Genomic DNA, 23,770 nt, shown 5'->3' on the forward strand with positions numbered 1-23,770 from the left:
TTAAGAAAGATCTCACCAGATATCAGTCCTTGATCTTGGACTTTCCAGCCTCCAGAGCTGTGAAAAATAATTTTTTGTTTTTTTTTTTTTAATGTGGCATTAAACTCAGGGTCACTCAACCACTGAGCCACATCCCCAGCCCCCATTTTGTATTTTATTTAGAGACAGGGTCTCACTGAGTTGCTTAGCACCTCACTGTTGCTAAGGCTGGCTTTGAACTTGTGATCCTTCTGCCTTAGCCTCCCAAGCCGCCGAGATTACAGATGTGCCCCCACTGTGCCTGGCTAATTTTCTGTTCTTTAGAAATTAGCCTGAATTATTCTGTTAGAGGAAGACAAAACAGATGAAGACCACCATTATTCATAATAGCTCAAACACTTGAAACTATTCACATCATCAATAGTAGAATAAACAACAGGTGGTATATACACACAATATACCAGTGGACATGAACAGGTAGAGCAGGCTCTAGCAGCTAGAGAAAGCCAGTGGCAAAGAGATGGAGAGACTGGCAGTTGAAGATCAGGCCTGCATGTGCTGAAATGGTGAAGCACCAACAGCACTTGCTCTGTAGTGTATAGGTGTGCGACAGGTGTGCCAAACCCAAGTTTAATATTGTGCTCTTAATCTCTGCCTGCCCACACTTGTGCCTCCCACAGTCTTCCCCATTTTGGTAAATGCAAACTTTTATTGTAGTTGCCCAGATTCTTTCATATTCCACGTTCCGTTTGTCAGCAGATCCTGTTACCTCTCTACCTCCTAAATGTGGCCAGAGTCCAGCCATTTCTCAGCATTCCTCTGCCACCCTCCTGGTCCAAGCCGCCCAGAGTTTTGTCTGGGTTATTTTAATAGGCTCTTAGCTGACCTCTGCTTTTTTTCCCTTTGATCCCTCCAGTCTATTTTCAACAAAGCACCCAGAGTGATCCTGTTAAAGAGTAAGCCATGTCAGGTCACTCCTGGCTCTCCCCAATGGCTCTGTTTCCCTCTTAGGAAAGGCCAAAATCCTTATTATGACACACTTGGCCCTGCACCATCTGGCTCCTGCTACTCTTTGCCCTGATGCCCCTCCGCTGGTCTGAGAGCAATGCAGGCACACTCTCAGCTTGGCACACTCAATCTTGCCATCCCCTCTGCTTCTTTGCTTTGTTCCATTTCTGTCAGTTCAACTATGACCTCCTTGGTAAGGCTGTCCCCAGCCAACTTCTCTAAACACTGTAGCCCTCCATGCCTGCTATCCGCCCTTCCTCTCTAGTTTCCTTCTGACCACTCACCACTACATAACACAACAAATATTTTACTCACTTGTTGTTGTTTGACTCCATCACTGGAATATAATAAATTCCATAAGGAGAGAGATGCCTGTCTGTTTTGTTTATTGCTGTACCCCAGTTCCTAGAATAGTGGTATATATACAAAATATGCCAGTGGACATGAATAGGTAGAGCAGGTCCTAGCAGGTCAGGCCTGCATGTGCTGAAGTGGTGAGGTACCAACAGCATTTGCTCTGTAGTGTATAGGTGTGTGACAGTCATGCCAAACCCAAGATCTCTGCCTGCCCACATAGGTACCTCCCATGGTCTCTCTGTTTTAGTAAATGCAAACTCTTGTTGTAGTTGCCCAGACTCTTTCCTATTCCACATTCAATTTGTCAGCAGATCCTGTTATCTTCTTTACCTCCTAAACGTGGCCAGAGTCCAGCCATTTCTCAGCATTCCACTGCCCCCCTCCTGGTCCAAGCCAGGGTCTTGTCTGAGTTTTTGCAATAGGCGCCAAGCTGACCTCTGCTTTTCTTTCTTTGATCCCTACAGTCTTTCTTCAACAAAAGTAAGTGCACAGCAAATATTGATGTAGTGAATGATTTCCTTTAGTTATTGCAAGAATCCAGGGTATCAGCATCACAGTGCAAAGCTTGCCTGCTGCTTTTTCCACCTCCCATTGTGTCCCAGACACCTTCCATGATACAGTCTCCATAACTGTGATTTCTAGTGGCTGGGAACCAGTGCCAGCACCTAGTTTAATTTACTTGACTATCTCCTGTATCGTTGGATCCTGTAAGTTATTTCTAGTCCTTAACACCATAAATAATACCATGATGGACATTTTAGGTTTATAATATTTCCAACATTAGACTTATTTTTAGAATGAATTCCTAAAGTTACAACTAACCATTTTTAAACTACTATTTTAATAACTATATTCAAAAGGGAGATTACTTTCTTAAAACCAGTGGGACTTCTTCATTAGGTTTTACTACAGACTGAGTTAGTTCCAGCCCTGTCCTCCTGAAGATGATAGCTCAGAGCATCTATTGCAGGGTACCATGTGCTGCTCCCTCTCCTAGGTCCTTCCCAACGTAACCAGGCTTTCATGAAAAATTAGTCATGAACTTAATTCACCAAATATTCGTCAAGTGTTTGGTATTCTTAATGCATGTGGGGGAGGCTCCAAGTTTCATATGATACATTGTCTGACACAAAGGGGCTTGTAAACTTAAACCCCCAAGATTTTTATTATAGCTTGGATTTTACTAAATCCCAAATCATTACTTCTTAGTCATGATCTCCATATACCTCCAAGTCAGTGCTCCCAAATCTTTACTCTCAGATCCATTTATTCTCCTACAATTTACTCATCACTGCTAAGTTATTAAAGGAAGCATGGACATCATCGTCAACACTTCTTCCTCATGTTTCTTTCTGCTCTACTCATCTAACTGGTCCCAAGGGTTTTCAACATTCTAAAACATTTTTTTCAAATGCATCCTCCTCTCTCCATCCTCACTGCCACTCCCTAGTTGCAATGGACATCTTTGTTCATCTGGACCCATTTTTTTTTCCTGCCTTTCTGGACTCTTGTCAGTCCCCAACTTCAATTCACCTTCTTCACTAAAATCAAATCATAATTAACCCCTTGTATTAATCTCTTGTTTAAAGCTCTTCAGTTGCTCCCCAATTCTAAATGACAAAATTTAAATATGCAAGAAGATCCTCTGTGGTCAAGTCCCTGACTACATCACCCACTCTATCCCACCACCCTGTGGGTGCTCCGTGCTCTAGTTTCATTAATTCGTTTTTAATCTCCTAATACTCCCTTGCACTGGTTTGTACCTCATGTATTTTACATCCTATCTGTCTTCCTAGAATTCTCTTTCCCCTCGATGTCTCCTCAAATTTCAAGACCTGGTGCCGGCCTTTCCTGATCAACAGACCCCTTCTGGATTCTATCTGGCCCTGGTGGGCATACCTTTGCTGCCTTACTCTGTGACAGCACTTATCAGTTGTTTCCTTGTCTCCATCAAATGGCCATGAATTCCTATCAGGCAAGAAGTGTCTCTTACTTGTCTCTATAAGGTCCATACCAAAGCATGTGCTTATGAGATGTTTATCATATATTGCTGTTCTTAAAAAAGGAGTGAATGAGCCAATGAATAAATAAACTGAAAGAGAAGAAGAAAGGATCCTAGAAACATGAGACAAAAGTAGAAGGGAGTAGGAGGTCAGAAAGGGTAGCAGCAGAGAAAAGCATAGTCACCTGTGCCCCTTTTCCTTTGTTGGTGGCAACAGATGGAACATAAAATATTCAGAAGCCGAGAACGTCATCTCTTTTGAAAAATTGCCCATCAGCCTAAAAGCAGCTCATGATGGCTCTCAGCCTGTCCTATCCACTTGCAGGACCCAAGGGAATTTAAGCTGGTAGTATAAAAATAAACTCAGCTAGCAGAGGCCCATGTTGGAGCCTTCTTTCAAGAGAACCAGAGCAGCTGGTGTCTTTTGTTTTTGAGCTGCTCCTGGCACTGAATGCTCTACTTTCCTGGGAATCACTTCCATTATCTCATCCAGACTGTTCATGTTTCCTAGAAAACTTGATGACAATTCTGGGCACTCTGGCTTTGTATGGGGTCACGTCTGTGCAAACGACTCTACTTTCCTGTCCTCTTTCACTCAAACCATCCCATAACCAGGGGGGATGTTATGCCTTTAAAAGGAGGACTCTGTGGCAGGTTGGGTGAGCATGTTGAGGAGGTCACACAGTTACCTACCTGCATGGCAGGGAAACACCATGTCCTCTAAACTCAGGGGGACTAGCATGAAGTTAATTTGATAACATTACAGACAAGAAGCCTTGGAACTTGAGTCACTATGTAAATACCAATTGTTATCATTGTGCCTTTTCCTTCTGTCCTCCTCACATAACAGCCTGTCTACAAAATGAGAACTCTCCAACCTTATGGAGATGGCTCAGCTTAGCAGGTCTCTGGCTCTATGGTGGATGTGTCCATCAACTTGCTGCCCTCTCAACTCTCCCTCCTCAGAAACATTGCTCTGGACCTTGGGGTCCGCTGAAAGAGTGGTGGGCACATGGCCCTAAAGACTGCAGCTGCCTTCACTCAAAGGTAGCCCATCATCAGCTGCCCAGGGAACAAACTTATCCTCTCAAAATTTGAACTGACATAGAATGGGACCTGTAGGATGCAGGTGGGCAATAGAGCCCAGGGGTAAAGTGGATGTGAGACTGGCATTGGCCATTCTTGGCCATGATGTACCTTTGAATACATAAGAATAGAAAGTCACTCTTCACAAACAAATAGAAAGATGGGAGAATCTTCACAGGAGGAAGAAATTAAAAACCAGAAGCCCCAGAGAAAGAAAGGAGATGAAAAGAGTAACCCCACTTCCCTGCGGGGGCCAGAGAATTCCCCTGTACTCCTTACACCCCTTTCCATGTGAGAGTGAGTAGGTTACTGTTCCATGAACCAAATGATGTATGACTCAGGCCTAAAGAAACTAGACTTCTTGGAAAGCAGACTAATGCTAGTATTTAATGAATTCTTACCATGTGCTCTGCCTAGGCACATGTCAGATATTCAAGATATATATATATATATTTTTTTTCCTATTTGGTCCTCTCAACAATCCTATGCAGCTGATATATTTGCCTCATTTTATTTTATTTTTTATTTGTTCTTAGTTATACTATTTGCCTTCTTTTATACATAAAGAAAATGAGACACAGAACATTGAAATAACTTGTTTAGGGTCACATAGCTAGAGAAAAAAATCATTGGAATTCCATCCAGGTCTGGTTGACTCCAAAGTCAATATAAACCCTCAATATTGTACTCTCTTCTGCCAGGTAAAGACAGTGGCAATTCTTCCCCAGATATTGTCTAAATGAGGAAAAGGACAGGTAGAAAGTTGGTGGCAAGAAGAAACCATGCTGATTTTGTGAGATCTGGTTACTTATGTATTTTGGAATGAAATGTCCCCCAAAGATCCATGTTTTTAATTTGGATCCCAGCCCATGGTGTTATTGGGAGGTTGTGGAACATTTAAGATGTGGGGCCTAGTAGAAGGACGTCAGGTCATTGGGGGCATGTCCTTGAACTGGATACTAGGACGCTGGCCCCTTCCCATCTCTGTCTTTATTCTTCCTGGCTGCCATGAGGTGAGAGCTTCCTCTGCTGCATGTTCTCTACTGTGATGTCCTACTACACCACAGGCCCAAAGACAGCACAGCAAAGCCATCATAGACTGAAACTTGTGAATCTGTGAACTAAAATAAGACTTCCTTCCTTAAAAGTGATTATCTCAGGCATTTTGTCATAGTTGTACAAAGCTGACTAACATGGTTATATACTCCTGTTGCTCCCTTATTATTTTCTGTTTCCTTGACTTTTCCACATATATTTTGAAAGCAAGAACACTCCTTGGGGAGTATTGCTGAAAGGAGGAAGGGTGCTTATAGATATGAAGGAGACAGCGGTACCTGGCTAGCTTTGGCTAGCTAATCAAGGGCACAGTGTGAGAGGTGCCTCCTCCATATTATGCTAAAATTCTGAGTAGCCTGATGGGGTGTGAAGAAAGCTCCGTTCTAAACCTGTCTCTGTCATGACCTCGGGACAGCCACTTCTGGCCCTCCATTTTCTCATGTGTAAGACATGGAAGGATGGATGAAGTCAGGGTTTCCTAAAGTGGAACCTTTAACACTCTAAGGCATGAAATAATTTGGGGGCATGGAAACAGCCTTAAATAGCACTGAATCATTATTCAGTGCATAAAAAAACTATTCTCATTTCAGTTCCCCCCGAATTCTAATTAAGGCAAAGAGGAAGTGTCAGACTGGTTGTTAGCAGTAATTTTTCCAATTACTTTCTGTTACTCAGTAATTTTCCTTAGAAACTTTTAAAGTTCTTTGCATTGTATTTAAACATAATAATATTTTTATCATGAAATTCTGAACAAGTGATGTCAGTTTTTCATAGTCATGATATAAATTTCCTTTTGAAATAAGTTTAAGTAAGAAATCAAGCTGTACTCATGAGAGCTACGGTTTGCTGAGTAAACTACTATGTGCCTTGCATTTCACATGTGGTATTTCTAATTTTCCCAACAATTCTGAGAGTCGTTAGCTCTAATGTATAGCTGAGGAACTGAGGACAAACAAGGTTAAGTAATTCACATAAGTCAGATGCCCAAATGAGGATTTGTAGCACATTGTTTTGATCCTGAAGCCCATTCTCTTCTCATGGTCCCACCCTGCTTCCTCTCTATTGGAAAACATCTGAATCCTCCCATCAGCAGCTCAGAGCTGGCCAATCCAGTAGCCTTTGCAGCAGGTAGCCTCTGGGACCCTCTCAGCACAGTCACTCCCTTCTGAATTCCTCTCCCAGCATGGCTTTATCCAAATTCTCCTCTATCCTTCCTAACCATATCTCCTGCCTCAATTTCTGGCCCCTTATCTTCTGCTGGGGCTTTTCTTTTGTTTTTCATTATTGTTCTAGGCCACTGAAAAGCAACATCTCTCCTGATTTATAAATAAAGATTCAAAAGCTGCCCTTCAATCAGGCACTGTGCGTTAAAACTTTTCCATGCATGCCTTCTGACCAAGAGAGCTAACTTCTAGGAATATGAAAAGTCATACAAGTATGCAAAGATATAGGATGATAATCTCTATATCATTATAAATAACAGCAAAATTTTAGAAACAATCCAAACACTAATCAATTAGGATCAAGTTAAAGAATTTATGCTATTGCTGTATAATGGAATTCTATGTAGTCTTTAAAAGTGACAGTATTAATATATGTTGAATTGAAAAATATCTATAATTAATGGCTTTGAGAAATCATGGTGTTCAAAAGAAATTGAAGTTAGTATGTTGAAGAAACATCTGCACCTGTATGTTTATTGCACCTATGCTCACAACAGCCAACATACAGATGGAATCAATGTTCACGTTCACCAACAAACAAATGAATAAAGAAAATGTGGCACACACACACAATAGAATACAATTTGGCTATTAAGAAAAAAGAATGAAATTCTTTCATTGACAATGATATGGTGGAACTGGAAGACATTATGTTGAGTGAAATAAGTCAATTACAGAAAGACAAATACCATATAGTCTCACTTATATGTGAAAGCTAAAAAGCTTACCTCAAAGAAATAGAGAATATATAAGTGTTTACCAGAACCTGGGAAGGAGGTGTGAGAGGGAGCGATGGAGAGAGGTTGATAAATGGGCCCAGGGTTGGGTGGTACAGAAGGAATAACTTAACGTTCTATAGCACTGCAGGATGAATATGGTTGACAATAATTAATTGAATATTTTTAAATGGCACAGATAATTTTTCTTTATTTTTTTGTTTTGTTTTGAAGTGCTAGAAATAGAATACAGGGCATCTTACAAGTTTGGAAAGCACTCCACCATTGAGGTACACCCTCAAATCAGCAGAGACAATTTTGAATATTCCTAACGTAAGAAAATGATAAATATCTGAGGTGACAGAAATGTCAATTACCCTGATCTGATATGTTAAAAGGTCACACTGTACCCCATTAATATGTATAATTACTATGTATATATTATATTAATATGTACACATTACTATGTGTCAATTAAAAATTTAAATGTTCTTTTTTTATATTATGGTATTTGCCACTATGGTAGTTTTCACAGTAGTGCACATCAGCAACCCTAGCCACTTTGGAGGCTGAGGCAGGAAGATTGCAATTCAAGGCAGCCTGAATTGAGACCCTGTCTCAAAATAAAAATAAAAAGGGCTGGGGGTGTAGCTCACCAATAGAGCACTGGGTTCAATCCCCTGTACTGGAAAAAAAATCATTGTGTTAATGGAGCAAGATTAAATGATTCCATTGACATATTTAAAATACACACATATATATGACACACACATTTATGTGTGTATATGTGTGTGAATATATGTATATATATACATATATATGTGTGTGTATATATATACACACACACACACACACACACACACATATACACACAACTTATATAGATATAAAATGACAATCAGGATGTAGTAAACCAGTAGTTATTTTGATATAAAACAGTTGCTCATCACCCTTTTCTACTGTCTCCTCAGTAATTGCCATCTATTTCCATGAGCACCTCAATTTAAACATGGTCTGACCTTATGCCCATGTCCCTGCCTGAGCACAAGACTTCCAGGTAGACAGGTCCTCTGGGACCTGTTTTCCATCTCACCTCTGCTCTTCCTTGACATATCCCTGTTTGTATTAGCGTTGCTCTTCTTTTGGTTCACATCGTCAAGTAAGGCAAAGTTAGTGCCTTCTCCCTTCTTTCCATCCTCAGTTCCACATGCAGTTAGTTACCAACTGTGATGTTTAATTTTATTTGTCAACTTGGCTTGGCCAAATGATGCCCAGACATTTGATCAAGAATTATTCTAGATGTGTTTGTGAGGGTGTTTGTGGATGAGATTTATATTTGAATTAGCAGATTGTCCTCCCAATGCTGTCTTCCTCCAATCAGTTAAAGATAGGAATAGAAAAAAAGCCCAAGTAAGAGAACTCCCCCTGTTCAACCGTCTTATGCTAGGACATTGGTTTTTGCATCCTTCAGATTTCAACTGCAACACTGGCTTGGATCTTGCCTTTGGATAGGAACTACACCACTGGCTCTCCTTGGTTTCCAGCTCCTGAATGCAGATATTGGGAATTCTCATTCTTATTCTTCATAATAACGTAAGCCAAATCCTTATAATAAGTCTCTTTTCTATCCATCCATCCATCCATCCACCCATCCATCCATCCATATGTACATACACATGTATTGGTTCTGGAGAACCCTGACCATTACTCCAGTCCTGTGGATTCTTATCCTCAGCATCACATAGCTCTTTCTATCTTGACAGCCACTATCTGGCTCAGGATCTTCTCTAATCTGTCTGAGCTATCTATCACCATTGCTTCCTGCCTCCTGTACCCTATCTTCCCAACATCATTCTCACTGTTATAACATGAGATGGGAGAGAAAGAGAGAGAAAAGGGAAATTGCATGGAAATGAAGGGAGACCCTCTTTGCTATACAAAATTACATATAAGAGGTTGTGAGGGGAATGGGAAAATAAACAAGGAGAGAAATAAATTACAGTAGATGGGGTAGAGAGAGAAGATGGGAGGGAAGGGGAGGGGGGATAGTAGGGGATAGGAAAGGTAGCAGAATACAACAATTACTAATAGGGCATTATGTAAAATTGTGGATGTGTAACCGACGTGATTCTGCAATCGGCATTTGGGGTAAAATTGGGAGTTCATAACCCACTTCAATCTAATGTATGAAATATGATATGTCAAGAGCTTTGTAATGTTGTGAGCAACCAATAAAAAAAAAGAAAAAAAAAAGATTATTCTTCCAAAAGCCTTGTCCTAACCACAGAAATCCTGATGATTCTTTATTTCTTAAAAAAAAAAAAAAAAAAGCAATTCCAGATCCTTAAGACAAAAATCAGAGTCCAGCATGATTCAGCCTCAACATAGCTTCCAGTCCTTCCCCCCACCATTTCCTAATGTTTAGGGAAACTGTACCACACATCATTTTCCCATATTTATGGTTTTACTTACTTTATTTTACCCAGTTATCCTCCATCCTCTAATAACTACTTATCCAAAATCCTACTCCTCCTTGAAATGGAGCTATCCCTACTGAAAGCCTTTTACAATAGCCCAAGATGGAAGAGTCTCTTTCTTTTAAATCCATGACTTTTCTTATATAAGTTTCAAATTTTGCTTGTGCTATATTTATTTGTATATGTTTTTTCTCTCCCCTTATCCTTGAGGGTGGGAACTATATCTAATTTATATAAATGAATATTATCCCAAGTGAAAATGAAATTTGAAAGTAAATGCAGCATCAAACCCTGACAATACTTCTAAACTGAGTCTAAAAGACAAGCTACCTGGATTTGTAACAAAAAAAAAAAAAAAAAAAAGCTTTTTTTTAAAAAGTCATTTGTCTACAGTATATGCAAATCGCTTAGGTGCTGTTTCTTAGCTCTGCTGTCCATTAGAATTACCAGGAGAATTTTAAAATAAAATTTAAAATAATAAATTAGAATTACCAGGAGAATTTTAAAATAGCCTCAACCCAGACCAATTAAATCTGAAGCTCTTGAGTGCGGTCTGGGTTTTTTCTTTTTTCCTTCTCAAGTAATTCGTGTGTAGTCAGAGGTGAAAACAGGACATAAGGATCTTGGTTTATATGTGGGAATGAACTTCTGTTGATAAAGGAACCATTGATCTTTAGTTATATAAAAAGGTGAGGCAAGGCTTAACCAACTCTGCAAAATAATACCAATAACTAACATTTATAGAGCACTTACTCATTAATACTTCTGATGGACTATAAAGTAAGCACTATTATTTTGTACATTTTATTAATGAGTTATCTGAGGCTCAGAGAAGTACTGTAATTTACCCAGATAAGTAAGTAAAGTAGCCAAGACATGAACCCAGATACTCAGGCTTCAGAGCAACATGGAAGGGGACTTGAAGCTCCTTGACTTGTGAGTGTATGCGCTGGCATGTGTGCCTGTTGGAGGTGGTAATGCATGCATATGTGTATGCGAATGAGGCTTTTTTTCTCACAAAGACCAAACACAGGGATTGGAAGGGCACAGTTTGCAGGCTGGAGAAAAAAAAAGAAAGCAAAAGACAATTGTGATAGAAGAAAAGAGGAGCTTTGGGACATGGTAGCATTCTGGGTCCAAGGAGAAAAAATATTAGTAAGGGACTCTTGGGAGAGAGTAGAGCCCATGGGCTTCAGGCATTGTAAATTATGCTTGTAAGTCAGTCCTTCCTTCCTTCCTTCCTTCCTTCCTTCCTTCCTTCCTTCCTCCCTTCATTCCTTTCTTTCTTTCTTATCAGGCTTCACCTAAGTTAGAGGTACCTTGGGGAAATACCCACAAGGAGGTTGGGCAGTAAAAGGGTGCTGAGCTCTCCATGCAGTTTCTCCTTGAGGCCAGAGTGGTGGGCACTGCTAGTCCAGAATCCCAGAGTGACCAATAGTAAAGCAAGTGTGGACTGAGGAACCAGGCAACACTGAGAACAGATACAAAATATACTGAAGCAGAAAACGTACTGAGATCAAACCCCTTTCCCCAAACATAACGGAAGTAGCAGGTTCTGGTTAGAGGGGAAACTGGAATCTACTATCCAGAGAGTGGCCTTCTGGGAAGTCAACTGTGCCACTCTGTGCCATAGTTATTGATATACAAATATAAATAGAAGTTATGAATGTGGACTCAGGAGATGAGATGCCTTGGAACCAAGCCACATCCCAGTCCCCTTCTCCATCGCCTGATTGAAGAGGGCAGGCTTACCTTGACCTCTGTGGGAGTTTGTCCAGATGGTGTAGTGGGAGTTTGGGGAGCAAAAATACTCCTAAGATTGAACTACCAAACCCACATTTTACTTTTTTGGACCTCAGTTTTCCTAAATGTAAAATAATAATTAAAATACTGGCTTCTGGGGCTGAGGTTGTGGCTCAGTGGTATAGTGCTGGCCTAGCATGGGTGAGTTACTGGGTGCGATCCTTAGGCACCACATAAAAATAAATAAATGAAAAAAAAGGCATTATGTCCACCTACAATATTGGTTTCACATTGTTATTGTGGGAATTAACTGAGAAGCCACCGAGGAGGGCTGGCCCAGGGCTTGGATGTAGCAGGTGCTCAGCTGAATCTCCTTTGCTCCCCTGGCCTCCCCCCATACCTCACCCACAAACTAGATCCCAGGATATCTTGGGAAGAACTTGAGAAGTCAGATCCTACCTTTGGTTAAGGAGTGAATCCCAAGCTTGACTTGGGAAAAGTTTCCGCTTCCAATTTCCCCTCGAATTCGGTAGAAGCCTATCCGTTTCCCCAGCGTGATCTCCCTCACCACCTTCTCATCGTGGGACATGTCCTGGGTCAGCTTCTCGAAAGGTGTCAGCTGGCGGGGCTGTCTCTCCTCACCCTCCTTGTTGCAGTCTGTCTGACCACTGCTCTCTGCGCTGTCTCGCCGCTCCCACCTGGCACTGTGGGTGTTCACCAGGCCACCGCCGTTTGCATGCACTGCGGTCATCGTCCTCACGGGTTCACGTCTCCATCTCAGCCAGGAGCAAGGCTGGTTCCAGAGGAGGCAGAGGCCCAGTGGGTGGGAAATGAGAACTGCGGCTCACAGGACTTCAGTGTCCCACACAGCTGTCCAGGGAGCTGGCAGAAACTCCTTGCTGAACAGCTTCCTTCCCAGCCTCAGTGAGAGCAGACAGAGGCTGTCCAGCCCTTCCCACCTTCCCTGGCCGTGAACTTCCAAGCTTTACTGTACAACTAGACACACGTCCAGTTACCATAACTCTTCCCAGATGGGACTTGAGGAACTTCTGGCTGGACGTGGAGGCTGCTGTTTTATAGTAGGTGGCTGCGTCCTAGGCTCCCGTTTGCTATTTACGGTAATGGCCAGGAAATCTTGCACAATGGTGTGTAAAAGCCCCTCCAAGGCCCTCAAGTCCCTGCTGCTGGTGCTTATCTCTGACCTGCTTCATTTTGTGCTTCTCTATGCTCTTAAGTCATAGGGCTCTGGAGACTGATAAGCTGGACCCCAGGAAAGAAGAATCTTGCAAATCAGCCTTAAGTCACAGAGCAGCCAGAGGATTAAATCCTTGCAATGTCACTTTAGCTGGCCTTTATTTAGATGAGCCTTCCTCTAAGCCCTGAGCTGTCTCAAAAATTTGGCAGGTGCTGGCTTATCCTGAAAACACAGTAAGAAAATGATTAGCCCATGCTAATATACTGTACAGGATTTATAGTAAATGTGAAACTGCTTTGTGAACATTTATTTAAATGCACTCAGCAAATTTACTCGATAATACACACTTGATTACACATGACTTAGTAAGAAGAAAAGTGTACATACATAAAGTCCTTGATCTACATGTAGGAAAGCCCGCATAGTCTGTAAATCTTTCCAGCAAAACAGTAAAGTTTAGGAAAATATACATTTTGCATTGGGTGGCTTCAAAACCATATTTTTTAAAAAATGATAGCAATAATGACAAAACAATTCTCTATTAACCATCAATTGTCAAAATTTCTTCTATTTATGTGAATAATAATGTTATGTATCCTTTAATACCTTAGTAAGTTCTTGTACAAATTTTCTATACCATTTGCTTCCATTCTTTCTTTCTTTGTTATTCTATATCAAAAGCTAGTTTTTTCCTAGCTTTATTTTTAAAATATTTCTGATCAGGTGTTAACATCCCAGGGCCTGCACTTTATTTTGAAGATATGGAATGGAGGGTGAACAGGTCTACAGCATTATCAGTGATAAGAAATGCTGCTTGGCTAGAATGTCTTCTAGACTTTTTTTCCCTACACTCCCTGGTAGGAAACAATCTGGATCCTTAGAGCACTTTGTGTGTTTTATGAAATGTCGGATCTCCATGAAGGTAGAAACTGGGTTTAAGTCAATAGCATGTCCTTCTACCCTCCTCTCTCGCTCTGCAAGGAGTGTGATGTCTTTTGTATAGAAAGTACTTGTTAAATGTGTGTTTAATTTGATTTTTAGATATGAGCTTTTTTTTAACAAAAAATCTGGCTGAAAACATGAGAAATTGCCTTGGAAATGTGGATTTCCAACTCTGCTTGATGAAATCACATAATTACAGTTAAGAATAGGGTTGCACATATTATTATTATGGCAAAGTATGGGGTTGCCAAATAAACATAAATATGGAAAGTTAAGAGGAGGTCGATGCCAGTTATTGTTCCTATTTCTGGAATTTTGGGGAGAAGAATCCAGAAGGATAAAGGGACCATGAGCAGTGACTGAAACATCTCTGGATTAGAGTTTGGTTAGGGTGTTTTTTTGTTTGTTTGTTTTTTGAATTTTTAATATATATATATATATTTTAGTTTTCGGCGAACGCAACATCTTTGTTTGTATGTGGTGCTAAGGATCGAACCCGGGCCGCACGCATGCCAGGTGAGCGCGCTACCACTTGAGCCACATCCCCAGCCCTTGGTTAGGGTGTTTTAAAAAACATTTTAAAGATAAAATATCTTTAGTTGGGTTGAAGAAATCTAAGTCACTAATTTGAAATTGTCCTTGGGATCCCAGGCTCCTTTAAAATTCTAACAAAACCTATGACCCACACACTCACACAATCTCACTCAATTTTAAAGGGTTCACAAATACTTTGAAACTCAGCCCTGTACCTCAGGCTGAAGATCTACTTAAGGTCAAATCCTACTAGATCTCCAGCAGAGACATGTAGAGCTATGGAAGTAGTCAGTGTAGAGCACTTGTCCAGGATGCAGGAGGTCCTGGGAGCCATCTTTAATACAAAACAAACAAAGCATTTAAGGAGAACATGCAATAAGAGTCTAGAAGTGCAGTACCATTAATGTCAATCTTGATTCTGAAAGAAATTTTAACTTAACCTACATAAAAGAAGAAGGAGGATTTTTGACATAATGCAGTGCTGGGTTACCTCCTGATCTTGGCTCAGAATTCTCAGCTCTGAGTCCTCTCTGAGCACCTCACCCCTATGTTGTCTTTGTCACTGACCTGTTGCATGTCACTTAGATTAGCACCTGGAGGGCAAGAACCTGTACCTTATTCATCTGTCTCCAAGTCTGCACAGTGTCTGACATTTATTTGATAGAAGTTTGTTGAAAAAGGAATGGAATAATATAGCAATTTGTTCACTATTACCTTTAGGTATGACTTAGTAGTGGTAAATATTTTTATTTGTAAACCAATAACACTACTCCAATACTTACTTTATCTCAGAAAACTTATTTCAGCCCATATTTCCAACATCTGTGCTACTGTCCATAAGCTATAAAGGTGCAGGTAAAAGCTTAGACTGAATTCCATCCTCTGGCTGAGAATTGCTGCGGAACTCCTTAGAAATGCAAGTGTCTCCTTCCTTGTCCCTTTCAAAGGATGAGCTCGCCTCAAGCCCTTAGGCCTCATATTTCACTATACCTGCTTGTCCAGACTTGTTCTTTGCTTTCTGGCTCCCCTAACCCTTCCAATTCCATTCTTAAATTCCATGCAGGCCCTCTTACAATGGGTGAGACTTGCTATTCTGATTAACTTCTGGAACCACCCAGGAACTTTTATTCTCCCCTCTCAATTCCACACTAAGGGAGAGATCCAATACAATTGCCAGAGATGGTCAGGCTCTATCTTGGATTACATATCCTACACCCACATATTAAATTTCTTGCCAAATGTTCTGAACCAGTTGTCTTGCCTTAATGGTCAGGAAGACAATGTTCAGTTTAGATCAGATTTAGGGGTATTTGCACTTCTGTAAATCTTGTTGTGGTTTGTCTTGAGGATAATCTTAACTTGTTGGGACAGCTAGCAAGCCAATTGGGGGAAAAAACTGAACCTCTACTCCAAATCACATTCCACATTAAATCACTGTAAAATAAATGAAATCATAAAATTTTGTTACCCAAAAAATATCAGAAAATTTTCTGTAACCTCAGATAAATCCATAAAAGAAAATATCAAACTTGTCTACATAAAATTATAACTTTTTGTTTGCCAAAGTTTTCATGAACAACAACAAAAATCAAATGGCATGAAAAATAAAACAAAAATATGTAAGGAAAACTTTCCAATATATGATAGACAAAGAGCTAATTTTCTAAATAAGTAATAAATAAAATGTATAAATTCTTGAGAAAAATACTAATATTCCAGAAAAAAAAATTATAAAGAACATGAACATATATTTCACAAAAAATACAAATGGCTCTATAACACATAAAAGGACAAACTCACTTATAACCAAAGAATACACATAAATACTACCCTTAAATTTGAATTTTCACATATTAAATTTGAAAAAAACTGTCATAGTAGTGCATACCTGTAGTCCCAGCTACTCGGGATCATGGGGTGGGAGGACTGCTCAAAACCCAAAGTTCAAGACAAGCCTGGGCTATATATTAAGATCCCATCTCAAAAAAGAAAAAAATAAAGAAAGAGAAAAAATTGTGATAATACGCCGATGAGAGAATGCTGGGAAACAGGAACTCTCATTATTGTTACTAGGACCATACCTTGGCACAACTGTTAGAGGGTAATTTGGCTATCAATATTAAATTACTAGTGTCCTTTACCTCAGCAATTCTATAATTTATCCCACACATACACATATGCACAAAGACTTATGTATTTCTGACATAAAGGTGAATAGATATTCACTGTCACATTGTTTTGTAGTAAGAAATCAGAAACTGTTTAAATGTGCATAGGTAAGGAACTGTTAAATATATTATACACACATGGTGGGTTACTATGCACTCTTGCAAAAGAATGGGTTACAATATCCAAATATACTGTTTAAGAGGTCAGAAGAATGTGGATAATGTGTTATCAGAAGTGTAAGAAACAGCTGGGTGCAGTGGCACGTCTGTATCCCAGTGGCTCAGGAGGCTGAGGCAAGAGAATCACAAGTTCAAAGCCAACTCCAGCAATTTAGCAAGACCCTAATCAACTTAATGAGACCCTGCGTCAAAAATAAAAAATTTAAAAAGGGTTTGGGATGTGGCTCAGTGGTATAGCGGTCCTGGGTTCAAACCCTGGTACCAAAAATAAGTGTAAAAAGAAGTGTAAGAAAGAGGAGGACATGGGCTAGGGTTGTGAATCAGTGGTAGAGTGCTTGTCTATGTGTGAGGCACTGGATTTGATCCTCAGCACCACATAAAAAATAAATAAATAAAACAAAGGTCTATCAACAACTAAAAAGAATTTTTAAAAAAAGAAAGAAAGAAAGAGGAGGACATATCTAAGAAACTGGCATAGTCATTACATCTGAGGATGGCTATCATTGAAATGGATACTAGGGCAAAAGAGAGGTATACTATTCATTATTTACTGTTTCATATGATATACTTTTTTTTTTCCAGCAAGTGTGTGTTTACCTGAAAAATAAAACAAAATATGTAACATGTTACCCCCTTGTATAGTTGGTGTCCAAGAAGTTTGCTTTACTTCTAGCTATACAGAAAATTGCCATACCTGATTCTTTAATGCCTAATGGGTCACTTTTTAAATCAAAAGATGATTACAGATTTTTGGTTAAATGCAGAGAATTTGATATTCTCACTAATTTCTAGGAAGAAACAGAAAATGATGTCTGTTGAGAAATAAAGAGTTTAGGCCAAAGGCTAAGATGATGCAAATGATTTCTAAATGGTAAAATAGACTTTCAGTGTGCTTGTCCCATAAGGACAAAAGGAGTAAGAGAGGAGATGGCAGCAGATGTGTGATACCAACACATTTGGGGACTTGGAAAGAAAATTGAGATGTGGTGAATAAATGAGCAAAGATAAGAAAGAAAATTGAACTTGAAGCCCTGCGTTAAGTGGACATGACAATGAGACTCAACATTCTGTGTGCTCCAAAGATTTCAAACTTCAACAGAAAAAGTACCTCAAGGTCAGAGGAGGGTCCTGAGACCAAAACCATAGGAATTGCTTCAGTATAGCAGGGAGAGCCCCAGTCCTTTCCTTCCTCAAAGAGAAAGTTGTTACTTTCTCTTCCCCACTCCCCCACCCACAACATGGCCCTGCTTAAGAACAGAAGGCAAAGAAAAGGGGGTTAGGTAAACTGTTGGGGTATGGAATCCCCCTTCCCCACTTTCCTTCTTCTCCCTGCACTGAGTTTCTAGAATGAAAAGAAATAAACATAGACATCTCCAGGCAGAGTATTCCTCTTGGATAGACTAGCTCCGGAGAAAAGACCTCCCGAAACATACACTTGGAGGTTCTCCAACAAAAAAAGCCACCCCACCAGGTATGACAGGACCCCTGGGGTACCAATGTCAGGTATATACAAGGAGCCTCCAATCAGACTGTAGAGCCATCCTTCTAGAATGAGTACCCAGTCAAGAGACACCAGATACTGGAGGAAAGTCTCCAAAATTAAAGAAAGGAATTATATCCAACCAAAACAACCACTACCCAAACCAAAAGGAACTGGAAGGAAACAGCTACGAGGAAGCAGAAGACAAAACACCCACAAAATATAAATAAGTAGGTAACAGGCAACTCAGACAAGAAAAGACTCTCTTAAAAATTAAAGGATTTACTTGAAGAACTATTTTTTAAAAATCTACAAGAGATGAATAATAGAGAAGAAAAAACAAGTAAACTGAAAGTCAAACATCTAATTATAGGCATAGCCTAACATACCAACAATATATACTTCCAATAATGTAAAGCATATAATTTCTATTATACCTAAATTGCCAGCAAATCTCTAAAATTTCAAAAAGAGTAATGAATGAGGGAAAACTTTGGATTTTCACATATTATAGTAGGATAAAAAAAAATTGAACCAAAAAAATCTAACAGGAAAGATAAATCTTATACAGGTAGGGGTGTGTGCGTGTGTGTGCGCGCATACCATTTTGCGGAATATTTTTTTTCCTAGACATTTTTTCTTAGATATCTAGAAATATAAATTCTAATTAAAGGTTATGGGATTATAATAAATAGTATATATTTTGATTACTTTTTAGTAGTACCCCCCAAACATCAAGCTCCATCATCTTGAAAAAATAAGCAAATAATGGAAAGTTATGACATACCTAAATGCAGATGAAATCTCCCCTTTTTCAGAGGCAGGTGGGGTTTTCATTGTTGCCTTTTGCCTTCTTTTGATTTTGACCCATTTTTATGGACATTAAGGAGAGTTTACATACCCACCCAGACAAATATATGGAGCCACATCGTTGTAGATCAAAGCCTCTGGAGGAGGCAGAATGGTCCTTAATTATTAGCTTACTGCCACTTAGCAATGCATTAAATAAGATGAAAGAAAACAGCTTGCTTGGTCATTCATTTTCTTGACTTGCAACCCCACTGTGAAAATAATATCAAAGGAAACCATCTTGGCTTTATTCTCTTTGTCTGAGTCCAAATTACAAAACTTCTGGGCAAGGCTTTCAGACAACATCTTTGTTGGTTGGCAAGGCCAGGCATTGCTTAGAGGAAAAATCTGGGTTTTCTCTATGTGTGGCAACAAGATTCAATGATAACCAAACCCCAGTTGTAATGCTTCTCAGAGAGAATCATTAACAAGCACGCTTCACTTGAAAGTTTATTTTACCTTTTAGAAATCATTTGCACCAACTTAGCTTTGGGCCTAAACTCTTTATTTCTCCACACATATCAAGATACCCATTGGGGACAGTGGGAAAATTGTGAATCAAATGGAAAATCAGTGTGAGCTGGTTCTGCCCCAGGGCTGTGGCCCTGCTCTGTAACAGTGCCTCTCCTGCACTATACAGGCCACTTTCCCCAGTCACTTGATCCAGGTCTCCCTAGCCCACTCTCACTCACCATCGATGGCAGTCCACCCAGTCAAGTGGAATTACATAAGCTCTTCCCACATCAAGTTCTACTACACTAGTGGTTCCCTGGACCATAAAGGCCACAGATTCAAATGCTTAGGAGGGCAGCACAGGTGGTGTTCTAGGTGAACGATCCAGGGAGGGCCTTTGCCCACCATGACCAGGCAGCCCTTGCTCAGCTCCAGCCAGGGTAGCCACGTTAGAACACAGCCTTCCTTTTGCCCAACTTTGTAATTCTTGGAAAAAGACTGGCAATTGAGATTTTTGTTGGTAAACTTGCAATTTTTAAATGGCAGTCAGGTGAAAACAATGTGTGGTGAAGTGAAGCTGAACTGTCAGTCAAGATTTGGTCTTTCGATTGACAGTTTATGGACTGGGTTTTATAGGAGCATTATCAAAGGGAGGAGGGGCAGCACATAGTCAAATATATCTAGAAACATTCTTTGATAATTGTATTAGTGTCTTATAGTTGTATAGAGTTTAAAACATACAAATGAAATGTTTGTTTAATTCACTGTGCCCAAGTTTATTGAACCATCTAATTCATTCTCACAGAATGTCTTTTTGTCACTGGTCTTTTTCTTAGAACTCTGACTTCTCAGTTAGGCAAAGCTAATTGTCAATTAAATATCTGTAAGAATTTGGGTCCCCCACAGGACCCAAATTATGAAGATTATGAAAACAGTTCAGTTTAGGGAGCTGCCCACATGTCTGGGGTCTGGAATGACAGAGTCCTTTCTTGGTGATTAGGTATATTTTAACCTTGGGAGGATTTAACATTGAAAATGGAAGTGTTTAAGAGACTTGCATCCCACAATATTAATAATTTTATTTTGATGAACTTGTACAAATTTGGTATTTTTATGTAGTTGCTCTGTAAAGAGGAAAATAGTTTTGTGCTTATAAGAATTGAAGAACTGACTTAGACTTGTGGTTTTGACATTTTATTATTTTTAAATAGAGTTGAAATATATTTAAGAGAGCTTATAACTTACCCTGTTTATATGTTTAAGCCATCATATTTATCAGAATTATTAGTATTTGGAAAGGTTTCTTGTTAATCAAATTTCTTTGAAAGGAAATGAAATAAGTTATAAATGTAATTTAGAATACTTTAAAAGGTTTAAGTTTTGAATGGGATTAAACATTAATCTTTAAAAATGATTGTTAGATAAAACGATGTCTGAAAATTGCTTCAAAATAACCAAGAGTGGAGGGAGTGATGGGGGTTTAAATGAAACAAGATTGGACATGAATTGATCTTATTGAAGCCGAGTGATGAGTACCTAGAGGATTATAACATTCTTTGCACTGTTTTTTAAAAAATTTTCTACAATACAGTTTTTATGTGACTGTTAACATTTGCTACATCAAAAAATATAATATCTGTACTTTTAAAATGCTAGGCATTCTACAACAGGGAACAGTGCCTGCTGAATGCACGCATGACTGAATGAATGACTGAATGACATGATGTGACAACCCCATAATGCAAAACATTACCATTCACTCCTTACGGATTAAAACAAAAACAACAACAAAAAAGCAAATCTAAGGACAATTGAAATTAAGAAAGTTGCCCTTAATTTTTCAACTGTGAGCTCCAGAAGAGTGAAGACTGTTGATTTAGGTAATCTTACAAAACATGACACAAGGAATTTCAAACACTCGAGGAAGAGAAGAGAACCTCGTTCCATGAGAGAGATTGCAGAAACTGAAGCCCACCCCCGTTCAGATTTTAACCTTGTTTATAATTCATTTCCAAAACACAAATCTTCCCACCTCTTCTGAGAGACAATGCCTACCTCAACAAACAAGAAGTGGCATTAACATCCCGAATGGAGTCATGTGTTGAATCACAAACAGGTAGTTCTGAGCAGAAAGACAAAATACATCCTTTATCCTCTCAGAAATAACTAATTTAGGAAGCAGTATAGGAACACTGATGCCTATTTGCAACTCAGGGTTTATTTTTAGGAGTTGAAAAATATTTGCAAATCAAAGTAGAAACTGCTCTTTTACTGACTTGTAACTTCCCTCAGCTCTCACGTAGAGTGTCCATGAAGAAGCAGAGCAGTGCATGTGAGGGATAGCTATCGCGGGCATTAGAAAAGCCTTCTTTTCTACTCGAGCAGCAGAGCTAAGGTCGTGAGTGAGGAAAGTGGGCTGCAGATCAACACTCTTTCATAAAAAGTTCAAGAGGATTTGAAACCTTTATCGGGGTCTCCCATGGCACATAAGTGATCCCTTCACACAGAGTGAACAATGCATCTGACAATTCTCTTTTTTTCTTTTTTCATGCACACACACACACACACACACACACACACACAAAAATAAGCCTTGCATTCTGGATAGATATGAAGGATGAATAGACACATAGGTGGTAAGTGGATAGATAGAAGATAGATAGATAGAAACAAAGATGTAAAGTGTAGTGGACCAAGGATGGTATATCAATTGCAAAGACCAGGTTTTGGTTTTCTGATACTTCAGAATATTGTGAATTATTTATACTTTCATGGACATCCAATTCACTGAGGACTGGTCATGTAAAAGAAACAAGGTGATACAAACAAAGTATACCATTGTTTTAAAAAGGATCACCTTCAAAGCCAGGCATCCTGGCTTGTGTCTGTTAATCCAAGTGACTCAGGAGGCTGAGGCAGGAGGATGGCAAATGGGAAGGCAGCCTCACCCACTTAGCAAGACCCTCAGCAACTTAAGGAGACCCTGTGTTAAAATTTTAAAAATAAATAAAAATAAGAAGAACTGGGGGTGAAATTAAGTGTAAACTATCCCTGGGTTCTATCATCATTGCAAGCCTCCGCCCCCACCCCCTCCCAGCCGCCAAAAGTACCACATTCACTCTACGAGCAACAAATTAATTTCAACAAAACAATACCATCCAAAGTTTTCAAGTAATACTATTAACCGAAGTTTTTAAGTTTTGTTTGTATTTGATAAATATATTTTGCTTTATAGCTGTATATAAGTTTTAATAAAAATGAATTTAAATGGAGTTTTATATTTTTAAATGCTTATGTGTGGGTGTGGGTGTGATGCTGGGGATTAAGCTCTGGGCCTCATGCATTCTAGGCAAGTGCTATACCACTGAGCTGTTTCCTGGGTCCTATTTTTCAATACTCTTGATATAAAAATTTTATTTACATTTATTTATAATAAAATAATTTAAGTCCCAAGAAAGAATTGTGAGAGTTGTATTCCTTTAAAAGTATACAATGAGGGCTGTGGATATAACTGTTGGTAGAGTGCTTGCCTTGCATGCACAAGGCCCTGGGTTCAATCCCCAGCACCACCAAAAAAAAAAAAAAAAAAAAAAGTATATGATATAAATTTGAGAAACTCTGAGGGAGCGTTTTTTCTGAGGGAGAGTCCTTCAACCAAAACAACCAAATGGGGCCATGGAATAAGTATTGAATAGAGATCAGAACAAAGTTAGGGTCTTGACTTTCCTACTAAATATCTATGGGACCTTGAGCAAGTCTTTTTCCTCTCTGAACTCCAGTGAGGGTCCTGGACTCCATGATATTTTCAGATCATTCCAGCCCTGATCTTCTGGGATTCTGGGTTTAACATTATGGGATGAATTCCAAATCATCTATGGGGAGGAAAAAAATCCTGAAGTCCAAGTATTACATTGCCCCCTTCTGGGCCTTTGTAGTACCCACATGGATAAAACCCCATTAACCTAAATAGTTAAGACGAAATATTATAGCCCAATCCCCCTTTGCCATCACAATCCAAGTCAGAGAGTTGGATATGAAAGTGTTCTCATAGAAGTGTTAGAAGACAAGCCAGGAAAGAAAGGAGAGAGGGGTTCCTTTGAACATGGAGGCTGGGGCTGGATTCAGCAGAGTTTTACACACAATTTAATCTCCATCCATCCCACCCCCCATAAGAAATATGATCAGTTGTCTTTTATTAAGTGCCTAGTATGCTCCAGATCAAACTGGTCCTCCTCTCTTCCCCTCCTCTCCTCTCTTCCCCTCCTCTCTTCTCTTCACCCCCTCCCTTCCTCTCCTTCTTCTTTCTCTTCTCTAACAGTACT

The 23,770-nt window shown here is 39.5% G+C and overlaps 1 protein-coding gene across 2 annotated transcripts in view; it reads right to left on the reverse strand.

The window, feature by feature from the left end:
• The window catches only part of NIM1K (NIM1 serine/threonine protein kinase), a 65,456-nt gene that overhangs the window by 15,224 nt on the left and 26,462 nt on the right, over positions 1 to 23,770 (reverse strand). The window contains exons 1-2 of one of the 2 annotated variants that reach the window (XM_081292763.1): positions 14,534 to 14,653; positions 12,107 to 13,064 (exon numbers count right to left, since the gene is read on the reverse strand). In XM_081292763.1, the coding sequence (XP_081148889.1) occupies positions 12,107 to 12,398 (292 nt within the window). In that variant the 5' untranslated portion in view covers positions 12,399 to 13,064; positions 14,534 to 14,653. Of the gene's footprint in view, positions 1 to 12,106; positions 13,065 to 14,533; positions 14,654 to 23,770 lie in introns of those variants that run through there. The other variant, XM_081292764.1, reaches the window with a different exon arrangement.

The sequence above is a fragment of the Spermophilus citellus genome (assembly GCF_964194105.1).
Source record: "Spermophilus citellus genome assembly, chromosome: 1".
NCBI lineage: Eukaryota > Metazoa > Chordata > Mammalia > Rodentia > Sciuridae > Spermophilus > Spermophilus citellus.